The sequence below is a fragment of the Rattus norvegicus genome, chromosome 7 (assembly GCF_021556685.1).
Source record: "Rattus norvegicus strain SHRSP/BbbUtx chromosome 7, alternate assembly SHRSP_T2T, whole genome shotgun sequence".
NCBI lineage: Eukaryota > Metazoa > Chordata > Mammalia > Rodentia > Muridae > Rattus > Rattus norvegicus.
In genome coordinates, this window is record NC_141540.1 from 73552697 (window position 1) to 73572354 (window position 19658).

The 19658-nt window shown below is 43.2% G+C and overlaps 1 protein-coding gene across 2 annotated transcripts in view; it reads left to right on the forward strand.

The window, feature by feature from the left end:
• Positions 1 to 19658, forward strand: part of Ptdss1 (phosphatidylserine synthase 1) — a 62365-nt gene that overhangs the window by 18101 nt on the left and 24606 nt on the right. For both annotated transcript variants that reach the window (XM_087556916.1, NM_001012113.1), the window contains 7 exons: positions 1545 to 1589; positions 4411 to 4535; positions 7267 to 7425; positions 10729 to 10880; positions 14922 to 15063; positions 17031 to 17143; positions 19176 to 19241. In XM_087556916.1, the coding sequence (XP_087413042.1) occupies positions 1545 to 1589; positions 4411 to 4535; positions 7267 to 7425; positions 10729 to 10880; positions 14922 to 15063; positions 17031 to 17143; positions 19176 to 19241 (802 nt within the window). The remainder of the gene's footprint in view (positions 1 to 1544; positions 1590 to 4410; positions 4536 to 7266; positions 7426 to 10728; positions 10881 to 14921; positions 15064 to 17030; positions 17144 to 19175; positions 19242 to 19658) is intronic.

Sequence of the window (19658 nt, forward strand, 5' to 3'; positions counted from 1 at the left end):
TGTTTCTTCTGTGTAGCACTGTGTTTATAAAAATATGGTGGGTTTCACTGGTAGCCCGGGAGTGAAGACAGTAGACCCACAGCTCTGAGCTTCTTCAGAAAGGAATTCTAATTCCCTGTTATTGGGAGCTGGGTTTAGCTTCCCTAACATTTTGGGCTTCCTTTGTTTTCATTTGTGTGTGTGGTGCGTGTGTGTATGCATTTCCAAGTGTATGTGTGGAGTGGAGACCAGCGGTTGACACTAGGTGCTTTCTTGGGTCCGTCTTACATATTGAGGCAGGGTCTCTCATTTGAACCCTGAATCTGCCAATTCTTCCAAGAATTCTCTGACTTAACCACTTATGCTATGATTACAGGTGGACCATCGTACCTGCCAGGTAGCTATGTGGTTGCTGGGATTGTAAACTTTGGTCCTCATACTTTGGGGCAATTACTTTACCTGCTAAGCCGTCTTTCAAACTCTCACCTTAGCTTTTAAATTTACCTTTAATGGAGATCTTGTACTATCTGAAAACCTACAGACCATATGCAGATATAATAATTTTTTTCTTGATGATTGATGTTTGTAGTTATTCACAATTACCAAGATTAGAGGACGTGACGTACTTTATTGACCTTGCTATAAAATTTGCTAAGAACAATGTCAGTGTCAGATATCTTTTTGTCTCTACTAACTTTGTATATGTATCATTCAGGGTCTTTAGATTTTAAGCTTAGAAGGAGGCTTTGGGCATCTCCTTCAGTGTTTCCTTCAGCCCAGTGTTTCCTTCCAGGGTGCCATGTTGGAATGTTGCCAAAATCTACTTACAAGTCTTTCTAGAATAGTAGAAGAGTCATTGGGAGACCAGATAAGGAAAGGATGTGATGTCTACTTTACATTGCCTTCCCTTTCCCCCTTGCCTAGTCTCCATTTGATACTTTTAACAAGAAGGGGACCTTTCAGTTAGCTTCTGTGGGCCCTGGGTATATTATATAACAAAGACCTTCCCTCAGACTCTGTTACCCTTCATGATTGTACATCTTAGTGACTCTAGACCTGCTTGAGAAGCTTCATCCAATTATACTATTAGCTGACTGTAGGCAAATTATTTCACCTTTCTGGGCCAGTTTCTTCGTCTGTGCTCCCCAAACATGCTCACAGAACTCACCGGGCATGACTGTTTTGAGCATTGGAAATAAAACCAAGCAAAACAGGGTCTACACTGAACCCTACTGGAACCATCGTGTCATGACCCTCCTCCGTTCCCAAGTGAGAGAACCTCTGAGCACTACTGCCCCTACTGACTGGAGTGGGAGAAGCACAGATGATCCCTGCATCTTCCCCTGTTTAGTCACCAGTTCCCAAGGTCAAGTCCAGCAGCTAAAGGCAAAGTCCAGATGATAGCAGGTGGCAAGAAAGCCCTGGTTGGTACCTCCCTTTTCGCATGTGGGGTTCATAGTTCTCAGTCCTCCAGGGTTAAGAAGGATGTTTCAGAAGTTATGGGGAAAGAAAAGAGAAAGCAAACACAATCCAGTTTATTCTAACTTCATGTCTTCTCTTCGCAGGCCCTTTTACTCGGCCCCATCCAGCCTTATGGCGAATGGTTTTTGGTGAGTCCCATTAGTAGATAAAACTATTTTCTAATTAAAAAAAAAAAAAAAAACCTTTTCTCTGTGTGTCACAATAGTGGTTTTACACCATGCCTTAAAAAACAAACAAGCCATTTTTAGTGTGCCTAATACAAAAATGTGAAATTATTTGATCAAAAAATAAATGGTTGGTGATGGCATAAACTCTCATGCACAGGCTCCTTTTCCCACATGCCTACTTCTGATGATTTGATTCTTATTGTGCACAGAGCTTAGCTTCAGCACCTGCCATTGTTTTCTGTCTTGTTTCCCTTTCCTGGAGCTCGTGCTCAAGTGCATGATAACAGCACATTTGTCTGTGGAAGCCCAGCCATGCAGTTTCTAGGAACTTGGAAAAGAGAGATCTCTTCTGACAGACAGAGCCTCATTTGATCTGAAGTTTGTCATTAACCTTATAATTATTTTTTTTTTTTTGATTCTGTCATCCAGAAAGTCAAATTGCCTGAATGGGTGTAAAATATATTTTTAATTACTTTGATTTTTTACTTTATCCTGCCTAAGTAAGATGAAATAAAGTATATTGGTTAGGACAGTATAAACTTACTTGACATTTTAAGACATCTTGCTCTCAGGTTGCCCGTCTATTGCCTCCTTCATTTTCTAAAGTAACTCTTCATTTTTGTTTGTTTTTTTGCTTCATTGTCTTTGAGACAGAGCTCTGTATCCCTAGTTGTCCTGGACCTCACTGTGTAGATCAAGCTGCCTTTAACCCTAGAGAGATCTCCCTGAGTTCTGGGATAAAGTTGAATGCCACCACACCCTGCAACTATTCACGTTTGATATTTACTTAGAAGTTTTCATCAGCCGTTTACTAGAATGTGACAGGTTTGAAGACCTGAGTTTATCTGGGGTTATGTAACAAATACAGCTCTGTCCCTGTGACTCCCTCTTCCACCCAAGAACCAGAAGGCAGCCATAATAAGCAAACTACTAAAGAATTTAATAGTAAAAAAAAATTATAAGCTATTAAAAAGCATTAGCTAATTAAAATTGGGTGAGGTGACAGCCACTTGACTGCTTCCACTGGAGTAGTGAGGAGAGGCCTGATGGAGTGACATTCGGTATAAAGTTTAGATGCAACTAAATGTCTGTGCACAGTCAGGGGGCAGGGCCTTCAGCTAAAGAGAATGGCTGCTAAGTGGCCAGTCTCATGGCTGGAAAGTACTTGGCATGTTTTAGGCCCTGGTGGGTGGGGGTGAGCAGTGAGCAAAAGAGCAGAGAGCAAGGATGTGCAGAAGTATTCAGACTTGTGGACAGGGTAAGGAGTGTGGGTGCAAAGGACATTGGGAGCTCTCCTAGAAGGGTGACATGATTGTATTTAGTATTTGAAAAAGATCTCCCTGGTGCTACAGAAGTAACTCAGTTGTTACAGTGCTTGCTTCACAAGCATAAGGAGCTGAGTTCAGTCCCCAGTACCCCAAGCACTCACACACACACACACACACACATACACACACACACACACACACACACACACACACACATACATGCACACATTCACACACACACAATACACACATACACACACCACACACATACACACACACCACACACACACATACATGCACACATTCACACACACAATACACACATACGCACACACATTTACACACACACACATACACATACACACCACACACACACACACACACACACACACACACACACACACACCCCACACACACACCGTTTTTGCTGTAGTATTTTATTAGTGCTTGAAGCTCAGCCTAAAACTCTAGCCTAACTATTTCCCTGTCATAGATCATTTCTATGGTAAAAGAATTATCTCACAAAGATTGTAATTTTAAAAGGTTACAGTGGGGGGGGGGTCATTAAAGATGAAAATTTGTAAAACTGGTACATAAATACAAAACCAAGATAGGTCTTATATGTCAGAAAATTTATGTTCCTTGGCTCTGAGATGTGTGGCTATGTTGGCCCAGCTCTGCAGGGGGCTTCAATGCAGTGCTCTCCCTTGGTGAATGGAGAGGAGCCTGGTGGAAGGCCTGGGGCTGAAGCCATGCACATTGTCTTCTCTAGGGAACCTATTGGAGATCAGAGCCAAGCCACATTTGCGATCAGTATGACAGTTCCCGGATGCCCTGCATCTCTGATCTAATTCCAGCCAGCTTAAGAGAAGAAATCACAACCCCACTCTGGGGTTGGGGTGGGGAATCGAATCTTTGGAACTTGATTTTGCCTTGGAGTGTATTCGAGGCTTTACTGTTTTAAATGACATGGTATTGGTGATTTAGGATAGCAGTTTTGATAGCTGTGACAAGAAAGTCATCCCTGCCCCGACTAATTTGAAGGATAAGTCTCGGTGGGAGACAACCCACCTGTTGTCTGCTCATTTAGCTTCATAAAACATTGATTTACTCATCCGATTTCCCCACTGACCCTTGCCTTGCCTCCTGATCCTGCCACTTCAGTGTCCCTTAGCCTGTTCCCCCTCTCTACCAGCACCCCAGCCTCATGGTGAGTTAACTCTCTTCAGGGACATATTTACATGGCCTTTCTTTACTTCATGTTCTGTTAAGCCTCCCCTGTACATTCTCTGGCTGCTGGCCCCTTCAAAGCTTAGCTTAAGTATCATTTCCTCAGAGAGGGAGACCCTTCTCAACCTGAGTTAAGACTATGATGTATCAGATCCTCTCAACAACAACAAAAAATACCTGGCTATGACAGATTTGAAAAGACTACATTGTGATATTCATGTGTGGTGTAACTCTAAGCCGCTGAGTCTGATGTGTCTCACCCTTGACCTGTTTCGCCTGCTCAGGCCTCAGTGTGCTGTACTTCCTCTTCTTGGTATTCCTCCTGTTCCTGAACTTCGAGCAGGTTAAATCCCTGATGTATTGGCTCGACCCCAATCTCCGATACGCCACCAGAGAAGCAGACATCATGGTATGTACTTGTTAATGGTCCTGTTGTTAACTTCGTGGGGCCTGGGCATAGGAAGTACTGGGTCCTCATTTTAAGTTGATCTATCTTCTTATTTCTTGGTAGCATAGCTAAAACTGGATCTCAGGGAGCACCATTATTTGGATTTTCCAAAGTGATGCCATCCAGGAAAGGAAACCTCTCATGAAACGAGGGTGTATGCTAAGAAGAATACATACACTGCCATCACATGGCCTTTGGCCTGAACTCTGCTCGTATCACTTACCTGTCATAGGACCTTGGGCAAAGTACTTAATAGCCTGCTCCCTTTTTGATGATCATGATAATGCATATGGTGGGTAGGAAGGGCATATTGTGAACTGAACAGAATAATGTCTGTGCATCTCAAAAGGCCTGCACAGTGCCTGCCACATACTGCTCTCTTCAGTTACTGCTATTAACCAGTTGTGTTCAGCACCTCTGCTAGATGTGCCTGTAGCCAGATTTTATAGTCCTCTGTCTGCTTGCTTCAAAGGGGCTAACTATAATGACTTAAACTGTTTCATTTGTTACATATTTAGAACACACACATACACATACACACACACACACACACACACACACACACACACAAACCCTTTTCAGTTTTACCCAAAACAATTTTTATTTTGACTTTCTTTTATTGATAAGACTATTTGAGGAAGAAACAGCATTTTTCTCTTTACATTCGCAGTGATCATTTCTGTGATGAGGTATCTTGGGTTTTGCCCACACCAATCAGTTTTCCAGCTCTCCTGACACGAGCAACAGTACTCCCATGCATTGTTAGACTCCAGAGCAAGAAGGCATTCCTCAGGACTTTCTGTATCTCCATGTGAGTCTCCTGTGTTTCTGAATGGCCAGCCTCACACAGGAACATTCTGTAGGAACAGTCCTACAGACTTCAGCCTGTAGGACTCAGGGATGCCTTTTACACCATTCATTTTAGAGGACATGATATGGGATGCAAATGAGTACCCAGAGAGTAAATACTTAGCTCAAGGGCAAATGTGTCCCACGCACGACCTCTCGCCGGCAAGAAACACGCGGGTACATAGAAATCCTTGCTGTGACCAAACTTTATTTTAATCTTAAGGAGAAGCCTCGGCGCGCCAACATGGTGCGCTTATATACACCCTAGCGCGGCGCATCCACACCTGATTGGTTGTTTACCCATGATCTCATAAGGCACGCCCCGGAGTGGACAAAGACCTGGCACGAAGGCACTCTTGCACATGCGCACACAGATAACTTCCTGAAAGGGAGTCGGCTGGCGCGGCGAAGGCCAGCGCCATCTTGTAATGGCGGAGGCTATCCTGGCCTTCCACGTGGGGCGCAGTGGAAGCCAGCGCCATCTAGTGGTGGCGAATGTTATTGCGGCCCTCTACACAAATGAGTACCCAGAGAATAAGTACTTAGCTCAAGGGCAAATGAGTACCCAGAGAATAAGTGCTTAGTTCGAGGGCTGGCAGAGTTCCAAGTGCAGCAGCTTCTTTAGAGGCAGAGGTCCTTTTAGGGATAAGGTATCCCAACATGCAATTGTGTCACTCTCCTCAGAGCTTTCATAGAGGTTTTGTCACAGAATGCAGGGTGGGACTGGAATGTTCTCACTTCTTCTTTTTTTTTTTTACTTTTCTATTTTTCGGAGCTGGGGACCGAACCCAGGGCCTTGCGCTTGCTAGGCAAGCGCTCTACCACTGAGCTAAATCCCCAACCCCAATGTTCTCACTTCTAATATATCTTTGTTTTTTAGTGCTCAGCTCCCACCCAGGAGCTACCACTTATTGCCTCTTTAAAGTAAGGTTCACCAACCACTGGGATGTCCAAGGCACGAAGAACTCTCTGTGCAACAGGTCATAGATCATTAGTACAAAGGATGCACTTAGTTCCCTCTCTCCTCAGAAAACTCAAAGGGAGCTATGAATTAAAACCAAAGTCAGTAGCTGTTGTTCGTTTGTCCTGTGACATTCTTGTCTAGTGTTCTGAAGGCCTACTGTCCAGTGCAGGTTGAAGGAGAAGCAGGGGGACTAAAAGATCAAGAAGTAATCACCATCACAGAATGGTTAGACCCTTCTGAGATAATACTTCTAAATGCTTAGCTTAGCTTTCCTGGAGGTACGCAGTAAAAGAAAAACCAAGAGCTCGGGGATTATTTAGAAACCTAATTAGGGTTTCTCACTCCCAAGGAAAAGAAGGACAAAGGGTAACTTAGTTGTTTATGAAGATGATGATGCTTATGTTACCATTAAGGTAACAACATCCAGGAGAGCCAGGCGTGTTAGTGCACAGCGTCAGTCAGTCAGTCAGGATGTTGAAAAGATACAGGCAAGCGACCTCTGAGGAAGATGAAAAGCCTGAACTACTTTAATCAGAAGAGTCCCCACCCAAAACTGTATTAATTATTATCTAAATTCAAAACTAAAACTTCCCAGGCATTTAAGAATGTTGGTTCTGGACCTGGGCCGTGAAGGCCTTCTTGATCCATAGTTATGGGCTTTGCTGGGCAATAAGTATCAAGTGGGAGCTGACAGGTGAGGCATGGAAAAAAGTATCACCAGGCTATATAGTCACAATATGTATGTAACAGAAGCTACAATTTCTTAGACGATTGTCCAATTCTAATTTCAGCTTTCAATTTATAATACATTTCCAGGTAATTTTGAATTGTATGTTTGTTATGCAAGCAGTTAACATGTTTGAACTTTATATTAACCAGGAGTATGCCGTGAACTGTCATGTGATCACCTGGGAGAGAATCGTTAGTCACTTTGATATATTTGCTTTTGGGCATTTCTGGGGCTGGGCCATGAAGGCCTTGTTGATCCGTAGTTATGGGCTCTGCTGGACAATCAGTATCACCTGGGAGCTGACAGAGGTAAGACATGGACAAGGGGAATCACCAGGACTCCAAAATCACAGTGGCAGTGTGTGTGAAGGAGGCTACGACTTCTTAGATGATAGTTCATCTTCCAGCCCCTGGGGAACAATATTGGACTTATGCAATCCCTTGACAATACTGTGTGCTTTTATGTAAAAAGCCAAAATGAAACAAAATTTTCTGTGTCCTTAAGAATTTGTGCTCCTCCAGTGGAAGGGGAAGCCCTTGGTCCTGCCAAGACTGAACCCCCCATTAACATGATTGTTGGGGGAAGGGTGGTAATGGGGGGAGGATGGGGAGGGGAAGCCCATATAGAAGGGGAGGGGGAGGGGTTGGGGGATGTTGACCCGGAAACCGGGAAGGGGAATAACAATCAAAATGTAAATAAGAAATACTCAAGTTAATAAAGATAAAAAAAAAAGAATCTGTGCTCTTTTATGGTAAGTTGTAAAGAAAAACAAATGAAGTAAACGAATGAAGTTGGAGTCCAAAGTAAAAAAATCAATGTAAAGAGGAAATCTGTGTAGAAGTAGGTGATTCACTTTGCCCACACACCAACTTTCTCTTTGTATCTGTGGGACTGGGTTACAAGAGCATCCACAGGTGCTCTCTCTCTGAGGGGGCCTTCCCAATAGAGCCCTATGCCCTGGTATCAAAAGGTAGTGCCCATTAATTAATGAGAGGTACATGCCCAGGGAAGCTATCACCAAACTGAAAGTTGGAGAATTGTTTCCAGTTAGTTCAGTATTTATTAATCATACCCAGGACACGGAATTTGACAATGTGCTCAGTGTATTTCTCAAATGCCAGCTATTGCTGACCTGAATGTACAGAAGCATTCCAATTAGGTGAGCTTCTGTCAGTGTGTTCCTAGTTTGGGAGGCCACAGTCTGCAATCAAGCTATGGGCAGGGCTTCCTTCTGACAGATCTGTGGACACCCAACCCGGGTCTTGCTCTTAAGAGCCTTGATAGTCTTTAGCATTCCTTGACCTAAAGATGCATCACCCTGATCTCTAACTTTATCATCAGCTGGCTTTCTCCATGTGTGTATGAGTTTCCATGGACGTGAATGAACCATAAGTGCGTCAGGCCTTGCTTGGTTTCAGTGTGATCTTTGCTTAAGTTGCTTCTTCTGCAGTGACTGTAGCTCCAAATAAATTTGCCCTGAGGAACTGGAGGCCAAGGCATGGGAATTCTTAGAGGATGAGGCTCAGCTCACACATAGCACATCTCAGTCCCTTATATCCCTAACATAGCAGCCACATCTCCCGATCATCTGCATGTATTCCCATTGTGCAGAGGAAGGAAACTGAGTTCAGGCTAACATTGTAGAAGAGTCACACCTCCATCTCAGATGTGAGACCCACCTTCCTGCCATTATATCACATTCTACTTGGGTAAGCATCTTTCTTGCCCAAGTTCTATGACTTTATAAAGCAGCTAGCCTTTCCCAGACTCCTTTGCTTTGCCTTCCCTGGCAGTGTTATCTTCTGACCTTCTTTGCTGCTTGCCAGGATCCTCTGGTCCCTAAGTCTTGGAGTACAGCCACTAAAGTCTTTCATTCCTCTGTTCCCACTCGTGTCTAATCTATGTTTTGTCTGGAGTGTTTTTCTTCATACTGTTGTGAAAATGACCCTTTCCAGTACTCCATCATATCAAGACCTCTTCCTACACACTCTTCAGTGGTCCACGGCTGTGTACAGTCAGCTCATGAATCCCAAGAGGAACTGACTCCTGCATCCCAGTCCTGCCTCACCTAGCCCATCTCAAGCTGATGGTCCACTTGTCTTCATGTTTGTGTTTTTGAACACCTTCTCTATCAGAGCCTGGGCCCAGCCCTTGCCTCTTTCTTGCTCCTCACCTTCTAGACTATTGTCTCCCTGGCTGTATTCTTTTCTATCTCTCCACTACCCATGTTCCTTGTCCAAACTCAGAAAGAGCACCTCTTTCTGCCGTAAGAGCATGTGACCCATGTCTGCATGTCCCAGATCCAAGTACTGTACCTTATATCTCACAAGTGTCCCACAATTCTATTATGAGTGAGTGAATGAAGGGGTTCTGGCTCTCAGAGTCCATCTCTTGGGGTTCTATCTTGCCCCAGAATTTGTAACCTTTCAGGAAACACCTAGGCTCAAGGGCATCTTTCATGTCCACTTCTGCCTATAGTTTTGCTGCTGTCGTTTCTTTTCCTTCTAGTTTTAGGACTGGTGTTCCAGCTCTGTCTGGTAGCTTACAATCTGGAAAAGCACTTCAGAGGTAACGCCAGCCCTAACATAGCAGCTCCAGACTCAGCATTCAGTAACTGTCCTTTGGCCTCTCAGTTTTAGGCACACTGAGAAGAAATGATTGACTGACAGAGTTCCTTACTACTAGTGCTGACATTGCTATCTTTGTAATTTCACCTTAGACTGAATCTTCTCTCAGCAGGATGTGGTGCTTCAGACATACCTGACACAGCCTTGGTTTTGTACAAAACAGTTTCCAAGAGACCTTGTCTCACTCTTGATCTTACCACAGCCCTCTTTGGAATGGTCTCTTTTTCCGTCTCTTGAATCCTGTAGTTTCTGTTTATATTTCCACTCCAACCTGGTTGGTTTCCTTCCAGACACCTTCCCAGTTGCCCTCAGTCAGAGTGAGTCTGCCTCATCCCCATAGCCTATTGATGTCTCCACCACAGCACCTGGTGTGGCCTGTTTATAAGGTTCAACCTCTGGATACTTAGCCTAGTTTTCCTGTTGACTCGCCACCATGTATACCACGATGCGTATTGAAAGATGGCATCACTGGCCACCAACTGTGGGAGATACCCTTTTGAGCCTCCAGTTTCCTTCACGGCCATCAACAGCCAACCTTTCTGGTTTTTTTTACAGTTACTCATGTTTGGCCACCATACTGGCCTGTTCCCAAATAACCCAGCTTGCTTTCTCAGGCTTCTCACTTGAGGAGTTTGCTACACTTTGTTGTCAGCTTTGAAACTTTCTCTTTATTCTCCTTGAAGATACTTCTGTGTGCCATTAGCAATTGTGACTCGTGTAGCTGCCACTGTTCCTTAAAATTCATTTTTTTTCCTGTTTTGTCTTTTAAAGAGAACTATTTTGGTAAATATTGTTTGAAAAAAGAAAAACCCAAAAAACCCTTCAATATAAAAGGCAAGAGCCTGATTCAGACTTTGTTATTGTTTTTGAATACATTGAGAAAAAGGAAACTCATTTTCTGAAACATTATTAAAAATGAAATGTATATGCATGGTGTGCCCCATTTCTACTGTTTGCCCAACTGTCATCTCTTATGTTCCTCAGCTTTTCTTCATGCATCTTCTGCCCAACTTTGCTGAGTGCTGGTGGGACCAGGTCATTCTGGACATCCTGTTGTGTAATGGTGGTGGAATCTGGCTGGGCATGGTCGTTTGCCGGTTTTTGGAGATGAGGACTTACCACTGGGCAAGCTTCAAGTGAGTCCTCTTCTTTGGAACCTTGGTCACATCACAGTGTTGTGTCTCGTTTGTGATTTACTATGAATGGGATTTAGTACACTGTCATAATGACAGATGAATACACTTTGGCAAGTGAAGCCCTTATAATTGAAGCAATTATAAATCCAATTTCAAACATCCACTGAGAAAATGCTGCTGAGATAGTTATTAACATGTCATCTCAGCACTCGGAAGGCTGAGGCAGGAGGATTGTGCAAGTTCAAGGCCAGTTTGGGCAGCTTGGCGTTATATAGTGAGACTCTGTCCACACACACACACACACACACACACACACACCCCAAATAACAAAAAAGATTAGCAAATATTGAATCATACACCTTTTTGTCATTTTCACCCTTGTTTATTTAAAGGCTCTAAGCATGCTCTTGGTTCAAAATAATTCTCACAGCTACTCCTTTTCATTCATTCACTTCCTTAGCACGAGTCTACACGCTCATGTCTGGATTAAGTGGTCTGTCCCTGGGGATAGCTTCTCCAACTTCTTATCAGACCATTGTTTGAATGAGCTCTTGAAAACATAAGGTTCATCACATCACATTCTGTGTTAGAGTTCTGTTGCTGTGAAGAAATATTATGACCCCTGCAACTCTTAGAAGAAAAACCATCTAACTGGGACCGCCTTACAGGTTCAGAGGTTTAGTCCATTATCAGCATGGCAGCACCCAGGGATGCATGGTACTAGAGAAGGAGTTGATAGAGAATTGTACATCTGAGTCTTCAGGAGGCAGGAAGAGAGTGATAATTAGTTTCTTAAACCTTAAAGCCCATCCTCATTACATACTTTCTCCATAAATGCCACACCTACTGCCACTCTCTATGAGCCTATGGGGCCATTTTCATTCAAATACCATACACCTCTGTTTTGGCTCCTCCAGTCTTAAGTATGAAGTGTCTGTCTGTGGCCTGGGAGGGAAGACCCTTTGCCATGTTATGCCAGACACCCAAAGCCCCATGGCTATCCACAAGCTCCTTCTGTACCAGGGACTTAGTCTGCATCCTGGAAACTGGGCTGTTCTACTCTCTTTTGCTGACCATGATTGCTTGTTAATATCAGGAAGCTTATTCCACCCCTGGCTTGAGTGTCACATCTCTCTCTCTGCTTGTAAGAGAGCATTTGTGTCATCACCATTGCTGTGTTTTGCTTAGTTCAATTTGCTGTTCAGCTTGTGGCAAGAACCATGTGTGCCATGGGTGAGGAGAAGAGCCAAGGTGTGGTAATGGAAGTGAATGCTTTCATTGCATTAGGAAATTTATATCATGAAATATGAGCATTTCCACAAATCAGCTAATGTTCTTCCAAAAGATGATTTTAAAGGGCTTTTCCATATATATCTCAATTTACAGACAAACCATAAAATAGGAACTTGCTCCCTGTCTGTTTCTCCATAGTGCTGGGCTGGAGGGATAGAAGCTTAGCCTGGGTAGGTGAATACCATGCAGGGTCTTGGTCAGGTTTTTGATCAATAAATACACACAGGAATAGCTTCAGAGAACTTGTTCAGTTTAATGGAGGTGAGGGTGGGTATTTATGACCCTGGGGAGGTGGCGAGGGTCTCTGGAGTGAGGTTTATGTGGTTGTCTACAATTGGCCAGGACAGGGATGTTAGAAGACACAACATTCAGAGCTGAGGGTTGGGCCTGGGGGCTGGGGAGCGTGACTTTCTAAGGCCAAATAACAAGTGAAATCTGATAACTGTCAAGGTAGTAAATTCTCACTAGGGATGATGGTGGGAGAGCCGGCTTTCTGGCACCAGGTTGGGAGCAGGGAAGATAGCCAACCTTCCTGCCTTCGTGTCTTTGAGGTTTCCAGGACTGAAGCTGTCTCAACCCTTTCTCCATGTCTCTGGGCCATTATGGTTCCACAGTAACTGATTTGTGGTCATTCAGGTGTTTCCAGGGTTTTACTGTTAACAAATGCCACAGTGAAAATCATGACATATCTGTGTTCATAAGTTCATCTCTAGTCCTCTCTCCCTTTTTAATTGGCAAGCTTCTTGTAATCAGAGTCTACTTTATAGTCTCACCTGTCTTGAATGTATAGGCGTAGTATTTCCCTGTTTCCTTGAATCTAATTTTAAACCTTTCAGATTCATCCCACATTAAATTGAAAGGATTTCTACCTAATTCTTCTGGACTTTTCACCGCCTTTTATAGTTCAAGAGTACTTGGATATTGACACAAATAGAACTTTAGTTTTCCATTTTTGACGTACTCTGCCCTCACAGTGGCTGGGCTGAGTCCAGCGCCTGCATCTGCCTAGCAAGCTCTGGACCAGCACGTGGTGCTCAGCCCTGTCTCTCCTCCAGTCATCTTACGTCGCAGTGACCGCCTTCAACTCACTCTGTATCCCATACAGACTTTGGATCAAGCTCTTAGTAGCTGGAATTGCAGGCCCACTCACTTCTTTGTGTATTTCTCCCTAGAATAATATGTTTGATCTATCTCAGACTTGTTTATTATTTGCTTGAGGTTTTTTTTTTTAATTTTGGTTGTTGGTTTTTTTAGATGAAATCTTAGTAATAGAGCTCTGGCTGACCTTGAACTTTATCTTCCCCGTTTAACCTCTTGAATGCTGGGATTATAAGCCTACGTATACCCATGTTCAGCCTAGGATGTAGTACAGAGTGGAGATTTTATACCTTTTGCCATTAATTACTACCTTTGGCTTACTAATAATCCATTCTTTGCCTGTTGACTCGAGGCCTTTGTAATTATTTAAAGACAGTCTGCTACGTGATATTATCTGGGCTAGACAGTGCTTAAGAAGTGGGGCAAAGTGCCTCTTTGGAACCTTGCATTTGTTCTCAGGTAGACAATGCTGCTCTCTTTGGGATGGCAGTAGTAAGACCAAGGTTTGGTAACTTGCCTCAGGACACGCAGTCACTAGCAGTGGGTTGTGAATTTATACAGACACAATGCTGCATTCATCCTCTCAAGTTCAATGGAATCATTTGTCAAGGTGCCAGGTCCACTACTAAACTCTCAGTATTTCTAAACCCATATTAAATATATAATGGATATAGCCTCTTTACTACATTACATATTATGCTACTGGATTGTGATGTGTTTCTATTTCTGTTTTGTCATGTTTGGCATTTTGAAAATACAGGTCCTTTGCCATAGTTGTCAATCTGGGCATCGCTCATTGCTGTTGTGACTCCAGCCTTGTTAAGATGTGTTCCCAGCACATTCTTATGCTGAGATGACATAGAAGGCTGGTACATAAGAGACCCAACCTGCTCTCCTCACGTCTTCTCTCCCTCTGGGAGAAAAGATCTGAAATGTTATTTATGTCCTGGACACTAAGCATACAGTCTAAACACAAGAGTCCTCAGGGTAACCCTCTGTTGAGTTAGATTCCCACCAGGTATTTAAATGGCCTGGATTTCAGCTTGACTGCCGTAGTTGAAATGCTGGGTTATACCCAGTTCCTGTGTTGACAAAGCTGGTTTATACCACCTAATCTTTGAGCCTAATTATTCTCACCTGTAAGATATATTTTTTTCCTGTCGTGAGACATTTGAATGAGTGGTTCCCAGGATTAAACTTATGAAAAGTGAAGTCGCTTTCCCAAACTCTAGGGAAAATAGGGGTAAATAAATGGTAATGGTGAGCTCAGGGAAATGAATCATGGAGCCTACACCACTCCGTTAGGAGGCACAGCGGGCAGGAATAGAGTCCTTACTCTACCTTCATTCTTTCCGGGCGCTTTTACGTTATGTCATCAATGCCTGTTAACTTCTTTCATACCATTTCAAAGCTGAGCCCTCTCTTAGCTGAGCCACGTCAAGATTCCTGATCTTGTTGGCATCACTGTGCCCTGCCGATCCTCCCTGACACCTCCACCCCACAATCCAGTCTGCATCTTGGACGTGCTCGAGACCCCTCTAATAGAAAGGACCTTCTCTGCTCTAAGCACTTTCTAGAATGTCATCAGTGCAGTTTTCCTTTTCCATTCTTTCTTGAACCTCGATTTTCACGGTCTCCATTCTCCCCTAGGGACATCCACACCACCACAGGGAAGATCAAGCGTGCTGTGCTACAGTTCACCCCTGCTAGCTGGACCTACGTCAGGTGGTTTGACCCCAAGTCTTCCTTTCAGAGAGTGGCTGGTATATACCTTTTCATGATCATCTGGCAGGTAATCTTATAAGCCCTTCTAAGCAGAAAAAAACAGAACATAAATCTTCTCGAAGTCTAGAATTAATGGTACATTGCATTTCAGCTGGACACGTTGCAAGAGATTTTTGTAGCTAGCATATAAGGCTATTAAAAGCTAGCTTAGTCGGTCCAAGAAGCTGATTCAAGGTGGAGAAATGTTAAAATACGAGCCTCTCAATTACAAATTAGAAACTGATATCCTAGAAATGGTCATATTTAGCACCCAATGAGTTAGGTACTAACACTATTCTAAAGAATATTTTCAAAACCAAAGAAACTATGGGATGGCTTTTTCTTATTTTTCAAGTTAATTTTAGTTTTTGCATTGCTGGGTATAGAATCCATGGTGCCTAAGAAATGTCCTGTAACCCATCCTCAACGATACTAAAGGGCAGTTTATAAAAATGACACGCCTAAATGGGTTGTTGAGCTCTGTCTTTTCCTTATTAGAAAGAAGCACAGCTGGTTTTTCTAGGTCCTTGGACCTGTCATACAAGCACCCAATCACTGAATCTTTTCTTCTATTCCTAACTCTTTGGTGAACAAAATTGTACCTTAGTTTTTCTTTATTTGTAAAATGTCCACAGCTGTGCTGTGGGAATGGAAGCATTGGTTAGTCTGGATCCGGGAGAAAACTTGGGAGAGAAGCGGAAATTCCACGTGGAAGAAATCTCAGTCAGTAGAGAAGAACTCTCTCTTTTTTCCTCCGTCCTCCTCATCCCCAGGGGTTTTTCCAGCTTCTGGAGACTCACCATGGGAAGCTAGATTTTGCCTAAAGGCACCTTAAGAATCACCAAACATAAAACGTTGGGACCCTCACACATGTACTGGCTTGCATACACGCACACACCACACATAATAAGTCTATAAATAAGTGGGAATGTTGGAAATTAAAATACAGTGGGAAAGATCAGAAGATAACACTTTTAAGCAGAGAAAAATCTTGTTCACCCACGGAAAGCAATTCCTTTCTTTTTTTTTTTTTTTTGGTTCTTTTTTTCAGAGCTGGGGACCGAACCCAGGGCCTTGCGCTTCCTAGGCAAGCGCTCTACCACTGAGCTAAATCCCCAACCCCGCAATTCCTTTCTTGATAGGTGGAGAGGTGTAAGTAAATAAATCATTACTATGGTTTAGTGATGTCCCTAGACCTCCTTGTCTGTAATATTGATCTGAAGAGCCAGCCAACTGTAAATAAAGGTATTTTCTGAAGTCTGTGCAAACTGGGATGGTGTTGCACACTTATCACCCCAGCCCTTGGGAGAGTGAGACAAGGGGATTAGTGCAAGTTCAGTACCAACCTCGGCTACGTGGTCTCAGGTCAACCAGTACTGCCTAGCAAGACCCTGTCCTGGAACACGACTAACAGAAATTGCATCTGCCCAGAACACATACGATATGCCTCTGTCGTCACAGTTCAGATGGACTTCAAGCTTCGTGGGTCAGTGCTGAGTTATCTAGAGTTAGACTTTGTTTAGACTTGGCCTGATTTCCATAAGGCTACGTACAGAAGCTAGCTTACTCTGCCCAAGGAGTTGCTTCACTGTGGAGAAATTTTAAAATACCAGCTTCTGAATCACATGAGACCTCCGATTTGCATGTTCTGTCCCAGAAGATCACACAGAGGAGCCAAATGACAGAGATGCAAAGTAGAAAACATTTTAATTAGCTGCTGACCAGAGGTCATGCCCTCCCTTCCCACCACTGCAGTCATACATGAACATGCACATGCACATGTACATGCACACACACCCTGGCCTCCTCCCAGTTGGTCAGTGGTTAGTAATGGCTATTACTACATTTAAGTTTCGATTTTTGGGAAAGCCCAGGTATTTTCTGAAAATGCTTCAGATATACTGGTTATTTTTAGCTCTAGTGTGCCTGTTTGAGGATTGGTGTGCTCATGATGTAGTCCTGACCATCAGGATGACTGATCTCTCTTCTCTTCAGCTGACTGAGTTGAATACCTTCTTCTTGAAGCACATCTTTGTGTTCCAAGCCAGCCATCCCTTAAGCTGGTGCAGAATTCTCTTCATCGGCTGCATTACGGCTCCCACAGTGAGGTAATTCTGTCCAGTCCCACTGCCATTCGCCACTTGTCTCATGTTTTCTTTCCTAGGATAAAGTCTGTCACATTATCTAGAAGATTTTCTGTGAAATGCTTTTCTAAATAAGTTTTCATCCAGAATATGAAGAAAACATTTTTATTTGAGACCTCAGTGTAACAGTGAGAGGTTTTAAAAGAAAGAGACTATTTAGTGGCAAAAATCTGTCTCTGCTGGTGTTCTCACACCCTGTTAAAGAGTAGTAAAGGTGACACTAAGGTTTCCTAAAATGAGAATATTGGTAAGTAGGAAAGTTTGTGAAGAATTGAAGTCATAAGCAACAGACATTAGTTTTAGAATGGAACTTAGTTGAGATTCAGTTAAGCTGTTTCCTTTTTAAGAACCCTGTAGTCCTCCAGGAAAGCCATGATGAGCTTAGCTGTCCTTTCAAATACTTTTCTTTATTCATGTAGAGCTGGGGGAAGGGCATCATTCACTGCCCTTCAGTAACACCCACGAGGGGCAGCTTAAAGCAGAACTTTTCCTCTTGTGTTGGTTTCCTATTTTAAAGTGGCATTTCCACTGTATAGCTCATAAAGAGTCCAGTACCCACATCAGAGACCTGCGGAAGAAACAGGTAGAAACTGAGCAGAGGAGTTGCTACCTTTTAAAAATATAGAGAATTATTTCGCTTACCTCCCCACCTGTTTTTTTTTTTTTTTTTTTTAACTTAAATGCATTTATGTTGCACCCCTGCACAGTTTGCCACAGTACTCTGGTGGAGGTCAGAGGACAAGTTTCAGGAACTATTCTTTCCTTTCACCATATAGATCTCAGGATCACACTCTAGAGTGTGTTAGCCTTGGCAGAAAGTGCCTTCACCTGTTGAGCCGTCTCGCTAGCCACATCATCGTCTTTAATATCCACTGGGTCCACACAAGTGGAGGCACTGCCTTGCTCAGAGACTATTTCAACCGTTGCTTCTAATCGTCATTCATTGTTTTAATAACCCAACACCAACAAACAAAATTAGAAAAACTTCTCTACAATAGTTGATCTAGTAAAGGGAAATAAGGTAATAAAAATGTGGGTGAGAGAAAACCTGTGTTCAAATGTTTTTGTTGGGGACTTGGAAGTGATGAGGTCATAGTTCATGGATGATCGTTGCATAGTATCATAGTCCTGCAGAGTTCAGTGGAAAGTCTTCGGTGGATATATTATATTTCTTTGCCACAGAATCTCTCAAATCCTCAGGAGAAACTTTAATTCTCCCAGAATGGTGAGCTTCTGGTTCACTTGCCTTCTGTAGGCATGGGCAGAGCGTAGGATTATTTGTGGGACTAAAAGCCACACGGTCTTATTGCCACCCACTCCAGTCACATGGAAACACACCAGATTTCTAAGTGTTAATTCAAAGGCAATACAAAACATTATTCTAGTACTTTGATATAACTTATGTATTGGTCACTTTATTAAAATGATTTTCATCTGTTTTTATCTTCGTGTGACAGCTGGAAATATTTGAATGGCATGTATAGTCCAGAGTGCTGCTCAAAGCACTTGACACTCTTTGCTAATCTTGTCAGCAAAACTCAGAGTCCTGGTGTGCAGCTGTAGTGAAATACAGCTAGGGCTCTTCGAGTTTCTGTAAGGCAAAGGTGGCTACATTTTTATCTGGTTACAATAAACACCTATAAATCTGAATGCCATAAAGAGACAGTCAAAGAAGCCTGTAGTTAATCCTGCAGTCCACAGGGAGGCTGGATCAGACTCAGGCTGCCTTGCACAGGACTGTGGAAGTGGTGCTAGACCAAAGCTGCCTGTGCCAACAGCACGATCCTGTAAGCTGAGCTGCCTGCACCCTTCCTGGCCCAAATTCAGAATCTTTTACAGGAATGTCTGAATGGCCCTAGCTGTCTGTTCCCTAGCGAGGAATTAGACCAGGCTGCTGGAGTATGGCAAGCAAGGCCGACCGAGCACGTCTTCTGTTCCTCTGTCAGCGTGATGCCATTGTGTAGTGCTCTCATGGATTCTAATTCTGCTCTTTCAGACAGTACTACGCCTACCTCACGGACACACAGTGCAAGCGTGTGGGGACACAGTGCTGGGTATTTGGGTGAGTATCTGTGATTGTAGGGGTTTCAAAGCCATTTGGGTCCCTAAATTTCTTTGAATAGTTCTTGTTAAGAGTCTTCCAATGTAATTCTCCATGAAGGAAGCTGATCAAGGTAAGAAACTATTTCTGGCAGAACTCAGAGACCTTGGTTTACAAAATAAATTAGATGCAGTGTGAATCTGTTGAATTTCTCTGAACACATTTGAGTTTGGGATATCCTTCTGCCCTGGACCTTAAAGGCCCCATAAAACAGCTTACTTACTGCATAGTCAGTATAATTTTATTGCTCTAAAAATTAACACAGCCACATGGTTACAAATTGTGGGTACAAGTGCTATTTCCTAATATACTGTTTACTGCTTCACATTCCTAGTTCCCCCTCCAAGCTCCCTCATGTATGAGTCTCTTTTTTGGGTG